Below are 18,916 nucleotides of genomic sequence, written 5' to 3'. Positions count from 1 at the left end.
AGCAATCCAGCCTGGCAGACTCCAGCTGACTGGAAAACTAGCAGGATCCTGAGATCAAGGAAGAGGGACACGGTTAGCGGAGAGAGGAAGGGATTGGGGGGGGGGGGGGTTTGCGAACTTTCATTTAACTCAAATGCTGGGGAGAAAAACTTCTTTCTTGGCAACATGAATCCCGACTGCCTTGATTAAGGGCTGGGAAAGTGGCCAGGCTGCTTCGCTACCATATATCCCCCCCAGCCCCCCCAGCCAGGGAAGGCAGGAGGTGACAGGCTGGAGAAAATAAATGGGGAAAACCCAGAAAAAAAACTAACCACAACTTTTTTTATTGAGCGGGGGTGGGGCCGGAGGGTGGGGGAAGAGAGAGCGAGCACAAGCAAGCTCAGGTCATCATGTAACGAAAGCAAGCAAGGGTTTCCCTTCACAGGCTACCCCATGGAGGGCTCGAGATGGAGGGACATCTGCTGTCCTCTTCTGCCTCACTTGAACACCCAGCCCTGCTTCTCGGGGTGGCATCTAGGAGTGGAAGCAGAGCTGGGTGGCTGGGTACAGTGAGACAGCCTTCTCTAGAAACAGCTGAACAAGCAACAGGAAAGGTTGTGGAGGAAGAGGAGATGGTGAAACCACAGAAAAGCAGAAGTTAAGAGTGACCACAGCCTGTGAGCAGCCCTCAGCTGGATGGATTCCTTCAGCATTACCAGCAGACATGGGGGAGAAGGAAAAACCATCCAGGACACACTACAGTGCTTCTGATGCTACCGGACGGTAAGTCTCTGCACTCAGCACACTGCCTGAAATCAGTGGTTTGAGCATTGGCCTGCTAAACCCAGGGTTGTGAGTTCAATCCTTGAGGGGGCCATTTAGGGATCTGGGGCAAAAACTGGGGACTGGTCCTGCTTTGAGCAGGGGGTTGGACTGGATGACTTCCTGAGGTCCCTTCCAACCCTGATAGTCTATGATTAACCAGGAACGTGGCTGGCAGATGGGTAGAAGCTGGTGCATTTTGGACCAGGACTAGACAATCTTGAGGAGTGAGTGCCTTTTAAAAAATAGGCAGCAAGGCAGGGTGACCAGATGTCCCGATTTTATAGGGACAGTCCCGATTTTAGGGTCTTTTTCTTATATAGGCTCCTATTACCCCCCACCCTCTGTTCCGATTTTTCGCACTTGCTGTCAGGTCACCCTACAGCAAGGTCAGTGACTAGAGAGCTCTCCTACAGCAGCTCCTCTAGAAAGGGTCAGGGAAATGCTGTCCACTGCTCCATTAAACAAGATCCACTGAAAATGCAATGTTAACAGAGAAAACCAAACCTCGCCGTTTAACAGGGGGTGAAATGATTTCATTGCACTTAAAACCAAGAGTGTTCTGAAGTTCGGTGTGCATCCTGTAAAAGCAATAAGAGGACGGATGGCACGTAGGAATGGGAGAAATTCACCCGGCTTTTGAGAGACGTACTGCGAAAAGTAATTGTTCTAACCATAAAAAGAACAGGAGGACTTGTGGCACCTTAGAGACTAACCCATTTATTTGAGCATGAGCTTTCGTGAGCTACAGCTCACTTCATCGGATGCATTCATCGGATGCTGTAGCTCACGAAAGCTCATGCTCAAATAAATGGGTTAGTCTCTAAGGTGCCACAAGTCCTCCTGTTCTTTTTGCGAATACAGACTGACACGCCTGCTACTCTGAAACCTGTTCTAACCATAGTTGTTGTATCCTTGGGGGCAGCAATTTTAGGAAGAAATCACTTGGGACACAGAGAGCTGTGAGCCATGAAAGCAGCCATTTATTTTCACCACTGAACTAACCAAACCAGCCAAAACTGGCTGGGCTATCCCCTAATAATCTAACTCAGTTGCCATAGCAATAACAAGGCACTATTACCACAACAACCAAATACACCACCACAGTGACGAGTTAGTGAGGTTAGTTTGCACTAGACATCTCGGCCCCATTCCCAGCAGACGGCTCCAGACCCAGGGGTTAACCTTCCTTCCTCTCCAATTCCAATCTCGGTGTGCCAAAATGGGAACCTCAGGCCAGCTTGCAATTCCTCTCTACCTGTGTAAGTAGCATGCTGGGTAAGGGATTGGTCCGCTAAGAGGGGGGTGAAAATAGCCTAGCAGGGCAATCCACGTGGAATGGTCTCCCAAAGGGAATGCTGGTGCTTTTTATTGAAGATTTAACTTAATATAGCTCTGGAGACCGGACTATAGGGAGTGGGGCGTGGATTAGTTGTCACCTAACATTAGCTCTCTGTATATTCCACAAAGAGGATTCAAGGAAGCAGAGATTTCCCATCTCTTCGGGTATGTGAGTTTTTCTGTAACTAAATCCCAGCTGCTGTATTGTCTAGAGACTGGAGAGGAAGAAAAGGAGGGACCTGTCAATGAAAAGTGACTCAGAAGTAGCCTTTCTCCGGAGGTCTGGGGAAGAACATGAAACTGACTAAAGGATTATTTTGTAAATCAGCATTTAAGCAGATCAGCTAGGCAACAAAGGTAAAACAGTCATAAGCCCCTAAGTGGTTTAGGAGCCTAAGTTTCATTGACAGTGAAATTAGGCTTCTAAGTCACCAAGGGACTTTTGAAAATTTTACCCACCGAAGCCCGATTCTCCAAGACACTCTGCACGTTGGGTGCACACTGGGGGCTGAGCTATTTTTTAAAAATTGGGCCCATAGTTTGAGTGCTGAGCATTTGGAAATCCAGCTCTGAGCTCTTTGGAAAAACTCGATCTGTCAAACGATTGAACAGGCTGGCGGCTCCAGCTGGGGGGTTGGGGGGAGACTGAACTGTCTCCCAGGCTTTGTTAAACTAAATGTTGGCACAAACACGGAAACCCACTCGGGCACCGCCAACCTGCGGGGAATCACAGCACAGGTACTTACGGCTGCGGCCTTTAGTTCCAGTCCAGCTTTTGTTGTTTTATTGCTGTTATCCCAGGAGACTTGGAGCATGTGTTTGTTATGGAATGGACCCTGGAGCGCAGGATGGGAGCCCAGAGGGGGCTCTGTAAAGCTCAGTAAATCAAAGCTGTGCTTAATTTTCAAAGATTCTGAATTCTAAGGGCTTGTCTACACACAAAAATTGTATCCCTTTAGCTACACCCGTGCAGGAAAATGCTCTACAGGAAGGAGAACATGCCAGATTGTATAAAGGCACCTTTATACCAGTATAGTACCTCCAGAGTAGGGACAGCTCTTACTGACAGTTATACCTGGACACAAACTCAGCGTAGATCAGGCCTTGGTCACTCCTCCTTTGCAACGCTGCTTGTGTTGTCAGCTACACCCGTGCAAAGTGCTCCCATTCTGATCTGGCAGTATTTGGCACCCACTTTGTATTGATGTAAGCGACCACACAAGGTGTGGAAGCAACACAATTGGGCCCTACATGTCTGTGTTTTACCCCTCGTCTATATACACACATACAAAATCTACAGTAAAAGCATGTTACTAAGGTTGCAAAGTCAAGTCCTCTCAAGTTAGTAAATGCCAAGATTAAGTTGCTTGCTCAACCTTCATTTGCCCTGTCCTCTTGTGCATATGTATTATGATACAGTCTTTAATTATATGATCAAATGCTATTTTTTCCACAAGCCCCTGGCCTCTTTCAGTGCACAAGATGGATGGCACTCAATAAACGAGCACCTAGTCTGTATTTTCTTTGCTCCTCGTTGTTCAACGTGTGGCCCCAGAGCTTAGTTATTACACACTATTCAAACCTTGCTCTGAAGACACAATTATTAATTTCCTCCTGGGCTTTCCTGTGGCTCTCCTCACTGGAGAACCTGGCTACTTTACAAACGTTAATCAATTTATTTTCACCACTGTGAGAGGAGGGGCAGTATTTGCCCCATTTGATAGATGGGGAGCTAAGACACAGAGAGATTAAAGGTTAAAAGTATTCACTAATTTTGGGTGCCCAATTTGAGATGCCTTGCTCCTTATTCTTCAGAGTACTTAGCGCTCTATAGCATTTTATATGTCCAAAGTGCAGCTCCCAGTGACTGGAGTTGCAACTATCAGTGCTCAGCACTTCTGCAAATCAGCCCTGAGGGTCTCACATTGGGCAGTCAGCAAATGAGCAAACACATAGTTAGTGACCACCTGTGAAGAGTTTCATGTAAGTGATTTGCCCATCCTCACACAGGAGCTCTGTGGCACACGGTTGGATAGAATCCAGCTCTCCAGTGCAGCGTTAAACTGCCTTAGTCATCAGACTGTCCTTTCTTTGCCTGCAATCCCTTGCCTTATCCACTACACACCTTCCAACTTCTGCAACTAGCGACGCATAGGGATCCTACAGACAATGTTCTCTAGGACACAATGCAGATTCATCCCCAGCGCAGGTTCATCCTGCGCACTGAAGGAGGCTGGGGCCTTGTGGAAGAAACAGTATGTAATTAAAGACTGTCTCATAATGCACACACACAAGGGGGATGAATTAAGGCTGAACAGGCAGTTTCACTCAACAATAGGTCAAAGCGCACTATGGAACTTTTAGTGCACTGTAGCAGGGTCCACACGGACAATGCGTGGCAAGCTGGTGCCCGGTAGATGTACACCCACGCTTGTCACAGATTAAGCCTCCATATAGACAAGCCCTCAGTTCATAGAATCATAGAATATCAGGGTTGGAAGGGACCTCAGGAGGTCATCTAGTCCAATCCCCTGCTCAAAGTTAATTGATCTTGCTGCCTGAAACGTATTTATTTGTATTTAAAGTAGTACAGGAATGAGTATTCTCTGGTAATGGCCTTAAAAGGCAGCAGGAGACGCAGGTTCTGTTTCCAGCTCTTCTAATGATTCTCTGCATGACTATGGACAAGTTGCTTCCTCTGCCTCAGTTTCCCCCTCTATAATACTGGGATAACAACACTTCCCCCCTCCACCATCTGTAAAGTGTTTAGAGATAGACAGTGGGATCTGCATGCTCCTGTGGGACTGTATGTGAATGGGGTAGACAGTATTACTATCCAGTGCAGCCTGGGCAGTGCTGGGGCTGGTGTGTGCAGAATGAACCAGAGATGACATTAAATAACCTGAACCACAGCTCCAAACGCATAAAGAACAGACATACTGGGTCAGACCAATGGTCCATCTAGCCCAGTGTCCTGTCGTCTGACAGTCGCTGGTGCCAGATGCTTCAGAGGGAATGAACAGAACAGGACAATTATCGAGTGATCCATCCCGTCGCCCATTCCCAGCTTCTGGCAGTCAGGGTAGGGACACCCAGAGCTCTAGGTAGCCAAAGATGGTCAGGGATGCAAATAGCTATTGATGGACCTATCCTCCATGAACTTACCTAGTTCTTTTTTTTTAAAACCTGTTATATTTTTGGTCTTCACAACATCCCCTGGCAACAGGGTGACTATTTGTTGTGCAAATACTTCCTTTTGTTGGTTTTAAACCTGCTGCCTGCTCATTTAATTGAGTGACCCTGGCTCCTGTATTATGTGGAGGCGTAAATAACATTTATCTAGCCCCTTTTCCCACATCAGCCATGACTTTAGAGACCTCTCAGAGCCCCCCTCACATTTTCACAAGTGCTCTCTGATTTTGGATGCTCATCTTGACACACCAGGGCCTGATATTTAGAGGCGCAGCGTGCCCTCAGCCCCCCCTGGAAAGCAGCACTCGAGCTCAGCCTGGGTGAGCCTGAGCTCAAGATGGACTCCCAAGATCAGTGGCCACTTGTGTTAGGTTCATAGATTCAACCGGCAGAAGGGTTGACTATGATCATCCAGACTGACCTTCTGTCCAACACAGGCCAGAGATCGCCCCCAGCACAACTCCTTTGGAGCTAACATAGATCCTTAAAAAACAAATGACTAGAGATGGAGAATCCCCCACAACACTGAATAAATTGTTCCAATGGTTAATTACCCTCACTGTTAAAAATGTACACCTTATTTCCCATCTGACTGTGCCTAGACTTGGCCATTGTGCTTTCTGGCAGCTGGGTGACCAGACGTCCCGTTTTTAAAGGGACAGTCCCATATCTAAGCCCTCCTGCAAGTGTCCTGACTTTTTCTTAAAAACAGGCAAATTGCCCCGTATTTTCTGTCTGGCGGGGCCTGCTGCTGGCTGGATCCCTGCTCGCCAGCTGCCTGCCCATCAGCAGTGAGTTGGGGGGTTCAGTGGCTGATGATGGGGGTGGGTGTGCAAGGCTGGAGGTGGGATAAAGATGCAGCGCGTGGGGCGGCCACTCCCCCTGTTGGTCCATCAGCACAGTCCCCGCTGCGTGCCGGCTGTCGGCCACCAGGGCCCCAACCCCCGTCCGGACGGCGGTGGCTGGTGTGCGCAGGCAAGTGCCAGGCAGAGGCCGGTTACGTGTCACCTCTGCTGCCCACCCATCAGTGCTTTACGTGCTCCCCCTCTCGCCGTCCTCTCCCTGTTTTGCCCCTTCACCAGCTGCTCCTCCCCATCCCCAGCTGCTCCTCCAAAGCCCCCCTGGCAGGGCGCGTCCTGCTCCCAGTGCTGTGCGGAGAACCAGCCCCTGGTCGGAGTACTCAGCTCACCAGCAGCCTGACCGGCGGCTCCTTCCTTTCCCTGCTGCCTGTGGCTGGGCCGGCCCCCTGGGAGAGCCCAAGACCCTCCAGCCTTGGGCACTGGCCATGAGGAGCAGAGCCAGGCATGTGCCAAAGCCCCGCACAGCACTGGCAGGGGGAAGCTGATGAGGTTCAATAGGGATAAGTGCAGGGTCCTGCACTTAGGACGGAAGAATCCAATGCACAGCTACAGACTAGGGGCCGAATGGCTAGGCAGCAGTTCTGCGGAAAAGGACCTAGGGGTGACAGTGGACGAGAAGCTGGATATGAGTCAGCAGTGTGCCCTTGTTGCCAAGAAGGCCAATGGCATTTTGGGATGTATAAGTAGGGGCATAGCGAGCAGATCGAGGGACGTGATTGTTCCCCTCTATTCGACATTGGTGAGGCCTCATCTGGAGTACTGTGTCCAGTTTTGGGCCCCACACTACAAGAAGGATGTGAATAAATTGGAGAGAGTCCAGCGAAGGGCAACAAAAATGATTAGGGGTCTGGAACACGTGACTTATGAGGAGAGGCTGAGGGAGCTGGGATTGTTTAGCCTGCAGAAGAGAAGAATGACAGGGGATTTGATAGCTGCTTTCAACTACCTGAAAGGGGGTTCCAAAGAGGGTGGCTCTAGACTGTTCTCAATGGTAGCAGATGACAGAACGAGGAGTAATGGTCTCAAGTTGCAGTGGGGGAGGTTAGATTGGATATTAGGAAAAACTTTTTCACTAAGAGGGTGGTGAAACACTGGAATGCGTTACCTAGGGAGGTGGTAGAATCTCCTTCCTTAGAGGTTTTTAAGGTCAGGCTTGACAAAGCCCTGGCTGGGATGATTTAACTGGGAATTGGTCCTGCTTTGAGCAGGGGGTTGGACTAGATGACCTTCTGGGGTCCCTTCCAACCCTGATATTCTATGATTCTAAGCCTCTCCGCCCCTCAGCTAAGCTCTTGAGTGGCGGGGGGCAGCGATTTCCAACCCATTCATACCCCGAACCTGAAGGCTCCACAGTAGCCTTCCCCACCCGCCAGGCAGGGGCTTAGCATCCTCTTTACCTGTCCCTCACCCCCGCCTTCCAGCCCCCCCCCTCCCCCGCCGGTCCTGGCCCCAAGGAGCACAGGGCTTCTCCATCCCCTAAGCACCCTCCTCTGCTGAGCCACCTTTCTGGCCCGGTTCGCTGAAGCCCCTGCAGTCAGGTTCCCTGGGCCCTGATGCATCCTTAGGGCTTAACCCCTTCCTGTCTGCACTGTAGGCGGCTGGGTTGTCCGTGGCTTGCAGCGGCCTGCAGGTATTAGCTGCCTTTCAACACTGTGGGGGCAGGAAGGGACAAGCTGCTTCCACTTCCAGCTGTGGGGGAGGGAAAGTGGGGGGAGCAAAGACACAGGCCAGGGCATTCCTCCCCCACAGCTGGAAGCAGCTCCCGTCCCTTCCCTCCCGCACAGTGCCTAGAGGCTGCTGCTGGCCACATTCTGGTGTGAACCCTGGCAGAAATCGGGGGTGGGGGAGCGCATGTGACCCTGCATCTCCATCCCCAACCCGCACACATGCATGTTGCCTTGGGAAGATGTGGCGCCAGGTACCAGGAGAGGCGGGTCCATCCCGGGGGCCCAGCCAGGCATGGACGGTGGAGAGCACCAGGCATGGACGAGAGGGTTGGGTCGGTCAGTCACCCCTCCCCCTGCCCCCCATGTGAGAGAGGTATACCGGAGTGTATGTGTGTCACTTCTCCCTGTGAACCCTAAAGCCTTTGTCATAACCATAAGGGTAGCCTAAAATTCCTCCTTACCTGTCAGGGGTTAAGAAGCTCAAATAGCCTGGTTGGCACCTGACCAAAGGAACCAATGGGGACAAAAGATACTTTCAAATCTGGTGGGGGGAGAGGCTTTATATTGGGTTTTTTGTTTCTGTGTTCATTCTCTCTTAGGACTAAGAGGGACCGGACATCAATCCAGGTCCTCCAAACCCTTCTAAGCCAGTCTCTCATATTACACAAATTGTAAGTACAGCCAGGCAAGGTGTATTAGTTTATCTTTGTTTTCTCAACTTGTGACTTTTCCGTTTGATGGAGGGAGGTTTATCCCTGTTTTGTTGTAACTTTGAAACTAAGACTAGAGGGGGTTCCCCTGTGTTTTGTTCATCTTTTGTTACCATGTACAGTTATCTTCCAACCTGATTTTACAGAGGGGATTTTTACCTTTTCTTTTTTTTTAAATAAAATTCTTCTTTTAAGAACTGATTGATTTTTTTTTTCAGTGTCCAAAGACCCAGGGGTTTGGGTCTGTGATCACTTTGTAACCAATTGGTTCGGAGATTATTCTCAAGCCTCCCCAGGAAAGGGAGTGGAAGGGCTTGGGGGGATATTTTGGGGGAACAGGAACTCCAACTGGTCCTTTCCTTGATTCTTTGTCTAAATCACTTGGTGGTGGCAGCGTACTGTTCAAGGACAAGGTGGAATTTGTGCCTTGGGAAAGTAAGCTTCAGGGGTCTTGCATGCCACATCTGTACCCTAGAGTTCAGAGTGGGGAAGGAGCCCTGGCAGCCTTAAAGATAAGAAGATAAATAAAAAGAATCCAGCTACGCAGGGTTTCTTTTTAACAGGGGCTCAGTCAACTTAATGTTAATTTGAACGATGGTGCTGCATAGCTCTGATTGATTGCTATCGAACTCGCCTGAATAAGAGTAATTTTACCAGGTGTCCTGTATTCAGCATAGGGAAACATGGTCACCCTAGGCAGGTCGATCTCTGGAGACCTATGGAATCGGACCAGCTGGTGTGTTTGTGAGCATCCAGCTGCTAGGGGCTCTCAAGCCAGGGCTGTTGAGGCAGGGCTCTGAGCTTTGCAGCTGGAAATAAACTGCAGAGGCCCCGCTTCTGCAAAAACACACCTCTCAGGGGTATCACGGTTATAACCACCATAAATAAGTACAAACCTTCCAGCATGTGACCACATCCCCTTCATGCTGTTTAAACCCTTTAGCAGAATGAAAATAGAGCCATCTATATACACACTGCAGCTCTCCTAGGGCTCAAGCTTCTTGTCCCGGCTGCTAAATAGCAACCCCTCACCCAGGCATTGACCAGTTTCTTCCTAAGGGTCCGAGACTGGCTAGTCTCAGTTGCACCAGATTCCGCTCCAGCTAGGAAGTGCGTCCCTCATCCAACTCTGCAGCCCTCTGCTGAAATTTAATCCCCAAAACCTAATACAAGGTATTCCCTCTGGGCAGCACTGGGGTGGGACAGCTTATGGCAGGAGGGTTGAATCCAAGGGGCAGCAAGAGTCCTGTAAACCCCGTCACACAGATCAGTGACCACGTTCTGTAAAGATCATGGACCTTAGCCATGCTAGTGATATCAGCTCTTCTCCTTTCCTTCCATCTGCTAGTTCCCTGCGTCCCCTTGAATTTCCTCCCAACCTACCAAGATGCTCAGACACATGCCCCCTGAAAAGAGGAGGCTGCAGAAGGTGCATTGTTATATGCTGGAGCAGGCTGATTTTTACTGTCCCTCTTCTCCATTCCAGGGGCTGGACTCAACATTGTTCATGAAGCAGGAATTCTGCCAAGAACCCAACCCACCCAGCGGCTCAGCAGTGCAGGTGCAATGTAAGCTGCTGCTGAAGATGCGAACTTGCTCCTTACCTATGTTGAAGGCCTTGGCTAGTGCAATAATATTTGCAGTCATTCTCTGGAACCTGAATTTCCTTGGCTACCAATCTGAGGTTCCTGGCCCAACCCTGGGGCACAGCGAACCCCTGACAGTCCTGATCTGGCACTGGCCCTTCCACCACACACTGAACCTCAGCACTGACGTTTGCGCAGACCACTACAAGATCAAGGGCTGCCAGCTGACGGGGGACCACAGATTCTTTAACCAGGCAGATGTTGTGGTGTTCCATCATCGGGAGCTGCAACAGGGCAAGGTAAGACTCCCAACAGAAAGGAGGCCTCCTGGACAAAACTGGGTGTGGGTTACCCTGGAGTCCCCCACCAACACTAAGGCACTGACTGGCTGGAACCAAACCTTCAACTGGGTCATGACATACAGACAAGACTCGGACATCTTCATGCCATATGGGGAGCTTGTGCACCATCCATCAGCCAGTGTGGACATTCCAACCAAAACTGGCTTGGTGTCCTGGGTCATTAGTAACTACCACCGGACTCAGAAGAGAGTGCAGGTCTACAGAGAGCTGTCCAGACATCTCCAAGTGAATGTATATGGGAAAGCAAACAAGAAGCTACTGTGCCCAGACTGCCTCTTGCCGACCACCTCCAGGTACAAGTTCTACCTGGCCTTTGAGAACTCCATCCACAAGGACTACATCACTGAGAAGCTGTGGAGGAATGCGCTGCTGGCCAGCACAGTGCCGGTGGTGCTGGGGCCCCCCCGAGCCAACTACGAGAAGTTCATCCCCGCAGACTCATTCATCCACACCGAGGACTTCAGCTCCATGAAGGAGCTGGCCAGCTTCTTGAAGACCATGAATTCCAGCCGTTACAGGGCATTCTTCGAGTGGAGGAAGAGGTATAGGGTGAAGCTCTACACAGACTGGCAAGAACGGTTCTGCACCATCTGCACCAGGTACCCCCACCTGGCCCAGGGGCAAATCTACCCTGACCTGGTGAGCTGGTTCAGTGCTTGAGAAGATGGGGCTGGACCAAGCTGAGGCTTTTCAGAGATGTGTGACTTGTACAGAGAAGCCAGGCCATCTGCGTCAGCGGAAAAGGATGTCCGTGAGGGCTGGCTCGTTTTGAGTCAAGTGGCTGGTGGGGTGACTGAGGGCACTGAGCAGGACCTGGGTCTGGGAGCCAGGAGCTCTGAGTACCAGTCCCAGCTCTGACACAGACGTGGCGAGACCTGGTGCATGTCGCTGGTACTCAGCTTCCCCATCTATAAAGGCTCGTACACTTATCTACCTCACAGGGGTGTTGTGAGGACTAACCGGTGCCTTGGAAATAGACGGTGCTAAGTGAGGATCGTTGAGCCTGCAGTTCAGCAGGTGGGCGGGTTCTGCACTGGCAAGGGCAGGCCAGTGAGCGTTGCTGGGCTGGGAAATTAGGATTTGCCAGCCCTTGTTTAGGGAATGCCAAAGAAATGGCTAGTTGCTCCCCTTTGCCCTCTCAGGAATAAATGGGGCAGAGGAGCGAGGTCGGGGGGGAGGGGTAAATGTGACCCCCTGCTCTGCATTACTGTATTGCAGTGCTAGGGTGGGGCAGATGGGGAGGGGCACCAGCAAGATCAATGAACTCTCTATGGGGTTCAAATACCCTTCAGATGCCAGCCAGACCTTGAGCGGCAGAAGGAAGGCCAGTCTCATAGAATATCAGGGTTGGGAAGGGACCTCAGGAGATCATCTAGTCCAACCCTCTGCTCAAAACAGGACCAATCCCCAATTTTTGCCCCAGATCCCTAAATGGCCCCCTCAAGGATTGAACTCACAAGCTTGGGTTTAGCAGGCCAATGCTCAAACCACTGAGCTATCCCTCCCCCCAGTCTCTTCCTTGCACTCTCCTCTCTGGGAGGTGCTCAGATGCCCCCCCCCCAAGTAACAGGCACCCATGTAAGAAACTGGATCGATAGAAGAGGAAGGGGCTCCAATTTGTCTGTCCCTGCTGTGTGGTCCATTTCCTCCCCGTGCTGGAGCCCCTGCCATTCAGGCAGTGGCAAGAGCAAAGGCGCCAGTCCGAAAGAGGTTTCCTGTCTTGCTTCTGCTTAGTCAGTCCCCGGTGCACTGCTTGGGGGGCACCCACTGAGCTGGGGTGGTGGGTGCTGACAAGGCACAATGCTTTCTCAAGAGCAATCACAGCCCGTTCAGTGCTGGGGACGAGTCATAGGGGGATGGCTGTGGTTTCTCACTCCTTTCTCGTATTCTTCGTATCTCTGGCAGGAAGCCGTTGAGTCTGGTTTCGCTCTGATGTGAGGCTCCCTGCAGCAGGTACTGCCTGCCCAAGCCCTGTATGCACCCAGGGAAGGAGTCACTTTATGGGAGGTGTCATGCAAAGGAGCCGCAAGCAGCAGATGCCCCCAGGCAACGAATATAGCCCCTACTCGCCCCAATCTCCCGCCCAGGGGTCAGCTTTGGTTAGTTTAGTACAATAGTAGGGTTACCAGATAGCAACTGTGAAAAAACAGGACGGGGTAGGGGTAATAGGCGCCCATATAAGAAAAAGTCCCAAAAAATGGGACTGCCCCTTTAATAACGGGACAGATGGTCACCCTAGACAACAGGAAAAATATGGCTGAGATTTTCAAAGCCGCCTGATTTGAATACTCCGTTCCCATTATGTTTCCACACGCCCCTGCCTCAGTCGGCACACAGGACAGATGGCGCTCAGCAAACGAGCAGCTACTCAGCGTTGCATTTTACCCTCATTCAGCATGAGGTCTGGTGTGATACTTTCAATGGAATAAAAGGGCCCAGAGAGGCAAAGGTGTCAACCAGACTCTGTCCCTGCACAACACTAGACCGGTAAACACAGTTTGGGTTTGAGTACACAGATGCATGGCAACAGACACCACTAAAAGCACCTTCTAGTTAAGATAGAGCAAAAGGAAAACCAGTTAAAGCCTTGGAAATGTGAAGTACTCAGTAAGGCTTTCATTGCAGGACTAGCCAGAAGGTTCTCAAACTTTTCGTGCTGTGACCCCCTTTGAAAATATTTCAGGCTGTGACAACCCTCCACCCCAAAAAGTGATGAGCCCTCCACCATCCCATGCCGCCCTTATTTCTGCACTGCTGTGACAGCAAAGCTGCGGTCAGAGCTGGGCGTGCGGCCAGCCGCAGCCACTCTCACAACCCCGCAACAACAGTCTTGCAACCCCCTGTTGGGTCAGGACCCCCACTTTGAGAAACTCTGTTTGTGGAGCATTTTCACCAGGCAACTCCCTCCTCCCCCGGGCTGACAGTTTTGGAGACGGGATTTAAGATGGTAATTTACGCTCCTCTTTGGGGGGAAAAAAGAAGTTAGTGGAGATAGGCAGGCGCTGCTGGTGGTGAAGTTTGATTCCGCCTCCTTTAAGGAAAAACAAAACAAACACACACAGCAAAGGGACAGGGCAGAAAAGAACAGCAAAGACAGAAAACGCAGCTTCTCCGGTGCCAACTCTCACTTGCAAACTCATGGCTGGAGAAACACAGGCCCAGTACTATCTTTCTGCCACTCCAAGCCCCAGCACGCTGGTACCAGCGGCAGGCTGGTTAGGGCATTGCTTTCAGCTGCCTCTCAGGTCACGGGCTCACAGCAGTTTGCAAAAGAGACAGCCTCAGCCCCACCAAGTTGGACTTATTAAACAGCAGGCAACAAGGAGAGTGCTAGGACAGAGAGGTAATAAGGTGAGGAAGGAAAGGGACACAAGGGAGGGGCTGCTAATGGGAACCCAAGTCTTAACTTTCAGGTGGCATTTGTCAGGACAGCCTTGGGGCTGGCTGAGGCGGACACAGGCCGGGGCAGGCTGGCAGAACTGGCTGGCAGCTAGGAAGGTAGCAATACGGATTAGGAGCCTATATACCTGCCTCTTGATCACCTGGTTAGGCCCTCGCTTGTGGATTGGCTGGGACCTGGTTGACTGGCATGGGTCTATCATAGGACTTGCAGGTAACAGATGATTCACCAGCTCTGGCTCAGGAATGACTCATCACAGTGTCCAGGATTTAGCCAGAGCCAGAGGAGGTGGTGATGTCATCAGGTCCTTCTCTCTGGCCGGGTCTGGTCAGGCTAGCAAAGGCCCAGTGGTGTCACGGTGGATCCTGGGGTTCCAGGAGACCATGCAGGTAGCAGCTATGATGGTGAAGCTTGCTCCTTTCAGTCCACCCATCTCTCAGCCATTTGATCCTTTCCCCAGAGTTGTTTGTTTTTTTAAAGCACCCCAAAAGGGGGTGATGGGCAGCATGGCCCTTTCCCTCATTATTTTGTCCACCAATTAAGCTCCAGCTTTTGCCCATTAATTTCTGGTTCCATTCCAGGCATGGCTTTAACACAGTCCGCAAGTGGGATCAGGGGAGCTTTCATTTGGACTAAACCACTTTTTGTCTTATCTTCTGCTGCCTTTTATATGCAATTTTGTGTAACAGGCTGAGTTGGACTTTTGCTGGCTTGGGCGGCTTAGAGCAGGATGGAGGGCTTCGCAACAGGCCACAGGCCTTATTTCCTGCACACTCTTCAAACCCTGCTCTGAAGACAGAATTATTACATTTCCTTAGGGGCTTTTCTAAGGCTCCCATGGCAAAAGCACAGTGCTTCACAGACATTAGTGCATTTCCCTTCCCAAGGCTCCTGTTAGGGGAGGGAGCTGTTGCCTGAACTGAGGCACAATGAGAGGTGATGGTCAGAAGTTTCTACTAATTTGGGTGCCCAAGCTGAGACACCTGGGGCCTGGCTTTTCGGCATATTTAGCACTTCTATAGCACTTCAGATGGGCAAAGCACAGCTCCTGGTGACTTCAGCTGCCACTGAGCGGGGTCAGCACTTCTGCAGTCGCACCCCAGGGTCTCGAGGCAGGCATCCGGAAAATGAGCAACAAACAATTAGTCACCACCTGTGAAAAGTTTTGTGGCACTGACTTGCTCAACGTCACACAGAGCCTTTGTGGCAGAGAAAGGGATGGAATCCAGTGTTCCAGGCCGGCGATCAGCTGCCTTATGCATGAGACCGTCCTTTCTCTCCCTGCAATGCCCTGTCTGATTCTCTACATGCTGTCCAATTTCTGCAACAAATGAGAAAGGGCTCCTAGGTCCAACAGTCTCCTTCATCCGCAGAGGAGCACCCATCTTGTGCACTGAATGAGGCAGAGGTCCTGTGGAAAAATAATGTGTGAGGAAGTCATTCAGGACGGTCTCAGAATGCCTGTGTACAAGGGAAACGAAGGAAGGTTGCACAAGTAATCTTCACTCCGGCATTTTCTAACTTTTGAGTGCCTGATTTATTTATTTTTTGAATATAGGCAAAGCCATGTATTTTTGTCCCTAATCTCATTCTCAGACAGGGCTGAAACCCTTTTTAAGCTGACAGTTTCCAAAAATATTCATGCTGAAACAGACACCTGGTAAATATCAGCTCAAATGGTTAGCGCTGGGCATAGTTATAAGCAACGAAAACAGGGCCTTAGAATGGAAAGTGTTAGGCACCCCAGAGACAATAGGCAGTGCTACTAGCTCCTCTTATAATATTGCAAAATTGTGTGGGATCCCTCAAACAAATACAGTTCAGTACAGGGACACTATGATCAAACATGGAGACACACTCCTTGGATTTACTGTTGTCTGGGAGGGAGTGGGATCTAGTGTTACAGCAAGAGGCTTGGCATCAAAAAATGTTCGCTTGACTTCTGGCACAGGCAGGAAATGTGATCCACTTATGGGCTCTGTGCCTCAATTTCCCTTTGTGTAAAACAGTGACAGCACCAGCCCTATATCCCCAAGTGCTGGGAGGCTGGACTCATTAATGCTTGTAAATGCTCCAAAATGCTCAGATGAAAGTTATATAAACTGGCTAGGCCTATATTACTGTGACAGTGATGCTGTAGGGTGGATGCTTCCTACATTGTCAGGGTTTGTTCTGTCAATGGAGTTAATCCAGCCATAGCTGGGTCAGTGGAAGAATTGGTAACTGGGGCTAGAGTGGAGGGTAGGTCACCCTAACACTGTCGCACAGGGCGTGACGTTTTTCACCGCTCCACGCAATGGAGTGAGATCGAGCTAATTTTTAGGTGTAGACCACAGCAGTTTGCCCTTCTAAATTATACCTAAGAAAATGCGGCAGGGGGCGGGGTTTTAGGTATTGTCTGAAGCTTCCCCATAGACCAGCAAGAAGCATATTTCACTGCGATGTTCCATGTCCCCTCACTCTGACCAGCTCGTGGGCTGCTCTAGCCCCTTCGAGTCCATCTACACTGCAGCTGGGAGGCGCGATTCCCAGCCCGGGTGGGCAGACTGGTGCTGGAGCTCCAGCTGGCGGGCTCAAGATAGCAGGGTGGCTGGCAGCTTGGGCTAGCTCCCTAAGTACGGACCCTGGGGGACTTGGATCTGGGCAGCTGGCTTGAGTAGCTGCCGGTGCAGCCACACTGCTCACTAGCTCAAGCTAGCGCGTGTCTGGCCACTCGTGCTGGGAATCACCACGCCCAGTTGCAGTGTGGGGGCTATAACAGCCTATGAGCCCGTGAGCCTGAGGGGACACGTAACATCACAGGTAAATATACTCTCAGTGCTCCGGGAGGTGACATATGTCTCGAGGGAGGCTGCTGTGCTTATCACAGGAGAGGAGTTTTATTCTTTATCATCGTCTGCCGGGCTTCTCCACTTTCAGGTCACACACAAGGCGTCAGGTGAGACTAAATCAGCCGCCTTTCTTATCACAACCGATACACACCCAGTCTGGGACAGGAATCACACCCTCCACCCCACGGAAGGTTAGTACCGTTAGCCTGAGCGCTCCCCTCGTGGCCCCATCCAGTGGCCTTTGGGCTGCCGTTGTCACCACCGCTACTGGGGTTGTCTCTCACACCCAGTCAGAATCAGACCTTTGGGTCAGCAGGCAGGCTGTTTTTGCCTTGAAAGGAAATAGTGACTCACACAGAAGGCATTCTCGGGGCGTGTAAGCCACTGCTGCATTCACAATCAACCCCAACACTCATCAGGAACTGAAACCAACACCACTCACACCCAAACCAGGTAGACCTAGCCCAACCATGGCATACAGGGGGACGGGGAATCTGAAAGGTATTCAGACATCGCACCACCCGGCTTTATCTCAGAGCATCCATGCTACCATCAGTAACAGTCCATACAAGCGCTTGCTAGGAAGGGAACCCAAGCCAGGAACAGAACCATACCCCCAGTGGGCTGATACATCAGGGATTGAACCAGTCTGGGGCCCTCCAGAGCTAAAAGTACACGCTACTACAGCTTGAGCAAATGCTCCCTAGGTAGAGCTGGGCCAGCCTCGGTCCTCGGTGCACGAAGCACCGGAGAGCTGTCACGCTCCCCAGTGAGCTATGCACGCGCCAGCAAGCCAACGTGCCCTTCACAATCAGTCTTCTCTGGAAAGGACTTTGTCAATGAGGCACGAAGGGGTCGATTTTTAAACAAGTTCAAAGGACGCTGAGCGTTCCCATCAGCCGCCAGGGCTCAGGGCCTCTGAAAGGGAATTGGACGTCACATCCAAGGCATGGGCTATGCAATGCCTTGGCAGGCACAGAACCTGCAGCTTCTGGCACGCAAAGCCAGGATCAAACTTAAGGCGAGATCTGGTGCCCTAAGGGACATTGGATGATGGTCAGTGCACGGCAAGCCCAGCCCTTGTGTGGCAGAATCAGGCCCCCCTGTATTTTACCAGCTCACAGTGGCTTTTCCCTAGCAACACCAGCGTCTCTTCTTCACCTCAGGGCGGGGCAGCTTTCCCCCTCCCAATCTGAGCTGCTGCCAGACTGCAGTGGGGACGAATCAGCCTTCCTCTACTAACCTCAGAGCGGCCCAGCTTTGTCCTTCCTGTTTGTGCAATGTGAGCTGGCACAAAGCAGCCTCTGCCAGCCAGGTCCTGCTAAGTGCCTCTCTGTTGGGGCTGCCAGCTCCTGGGAGATGCCAGCCGCCCGGCCACAGCAGCCTTCCACAGGCAAGGCCATCAGCACCTACAGCCTCTTCTTCTCCCCGGAGACGGGGTCGGGCTGGGGTGATGCTGCTGCGTGCTGGCTAAGGGGGCTGACTCCCACCCCAAATGTGTACACGTGGTTCAGAAGGCAAGGCTGCCCTCACTGCCCCTGCCAGCTGCAAACACCTACAGGCTGCAAGACCCTGGGGGCTCCAGGCACCGGGTGGGATTCACACACAAGTACAGCCGATGGGGAGCAGGGGTCTAAGCCACCTTGGCACCCTATTGCCAACCCCAGGCGATCAGAAACCATGACTCCGTCCTGCAATCGCCATGAGGGTTTCTAAAAAGGGTTACATTGCCTTTTGGGGGGCGGTCTTTTGAGTTCTGAACTTCCCCACTCATCCCCAGCGCGTGTGTGTATGAGGGGGCTTAGCCTACAAAATCCCCCTCCTCCCAGCCATCAGAGCTATGCCAGTAAAAGCCCTTGTGGGGCTGCAGTTACATCAACAAGGGGCCTTTTGCTGTTTTACTTTATGCCGTCCAGGAAAAGGGTGTAGCTATTTGGGCATAACTCCGTTTGTTGGTGTGTAAGCGGGGGAATAGTCCCGCTATTGTGGGGAACTTTCCTGGCTTCTGCACTACCCCGGTGAAGTGGGCTAGCGAAAGGATCTGAGTCCTTCCTCCCACTTCCTTTACCCAGTGGCCTCCCTGCCCTTGAGGACTCCCCTTCCACTCTCCTCTCTGGCAGAGTCCTCGTAACCCCAACAAGGCTGGGCCCAGGATTGCTGAGGGGC

The 18,916-nt window shown here is 51.4% G+C and overlaps 1 protein-coding gene across 2 annotated transcripts; it reads left to right on the top strand.

Moving 5' to 3' along the window:
* Nucleotides 1–516: 516 nt before the first annotated feature.
* Nucleotides 517–11,640, top strand: FUT7 (fucosyltransferase 7). 2 transcript variants are annotated; one of them, XM_073314146.2, is made up of 3 exons: nt 517–762; nt 8,461–8,532; nt 10,058–11,640. In XM_073314146.2, the coding sequence occupies exon 3, from the start codon at nt 10,079–10,081 to the stop codon at nt 11,177–11,179; it is 1,101 nt and encodes a 366-aa protein (XP_073170247.1). In that variant the 5' UTR covers nt 517–762; nt 8,461–8,532; nt 10,058–10,078; the 3' UTR covers nt 11,180–11,640. The 2 variants fall into 2 exon arrangements, with proteins under 2 accessions (XP_073170247.1, XP_073170246.1); XM_073314145.2 differs by lacking the exon at nt 8,461–8,532.
* Nucleotides 11,641–18,916: the final 7,276 nt, after the last annotated feature.

Source organism: Lepidochelys kempii, chromosome 16 (assembly GCF_965140285.1).
Source record: "Lepidochelys kempii isolate rLepKem1 chromosome 16, rLepKem1.hap1, whole genome shotgun sequence".
Classification (NCBI taxonomy): Eukaryota; Metazoa; Chordata; order Testudines; family Cheloniidae; genus Lepidochelys; species Lepidochelys kempii.
The sequence above is the reverse complement of the archived record's forward strand: the minus strand, read 5'-3'. Positions and strand labels throughout refer to the sequence as shown.

Coding starts and splice junctions, on each gene's coding strand:
- FUT7 (XM_073314145.2), top strand. CDS start 10,079: ATGAAGCAGGAATTCTGCCAAGAACCCAACCCACCCAGCGGCTCAGCA.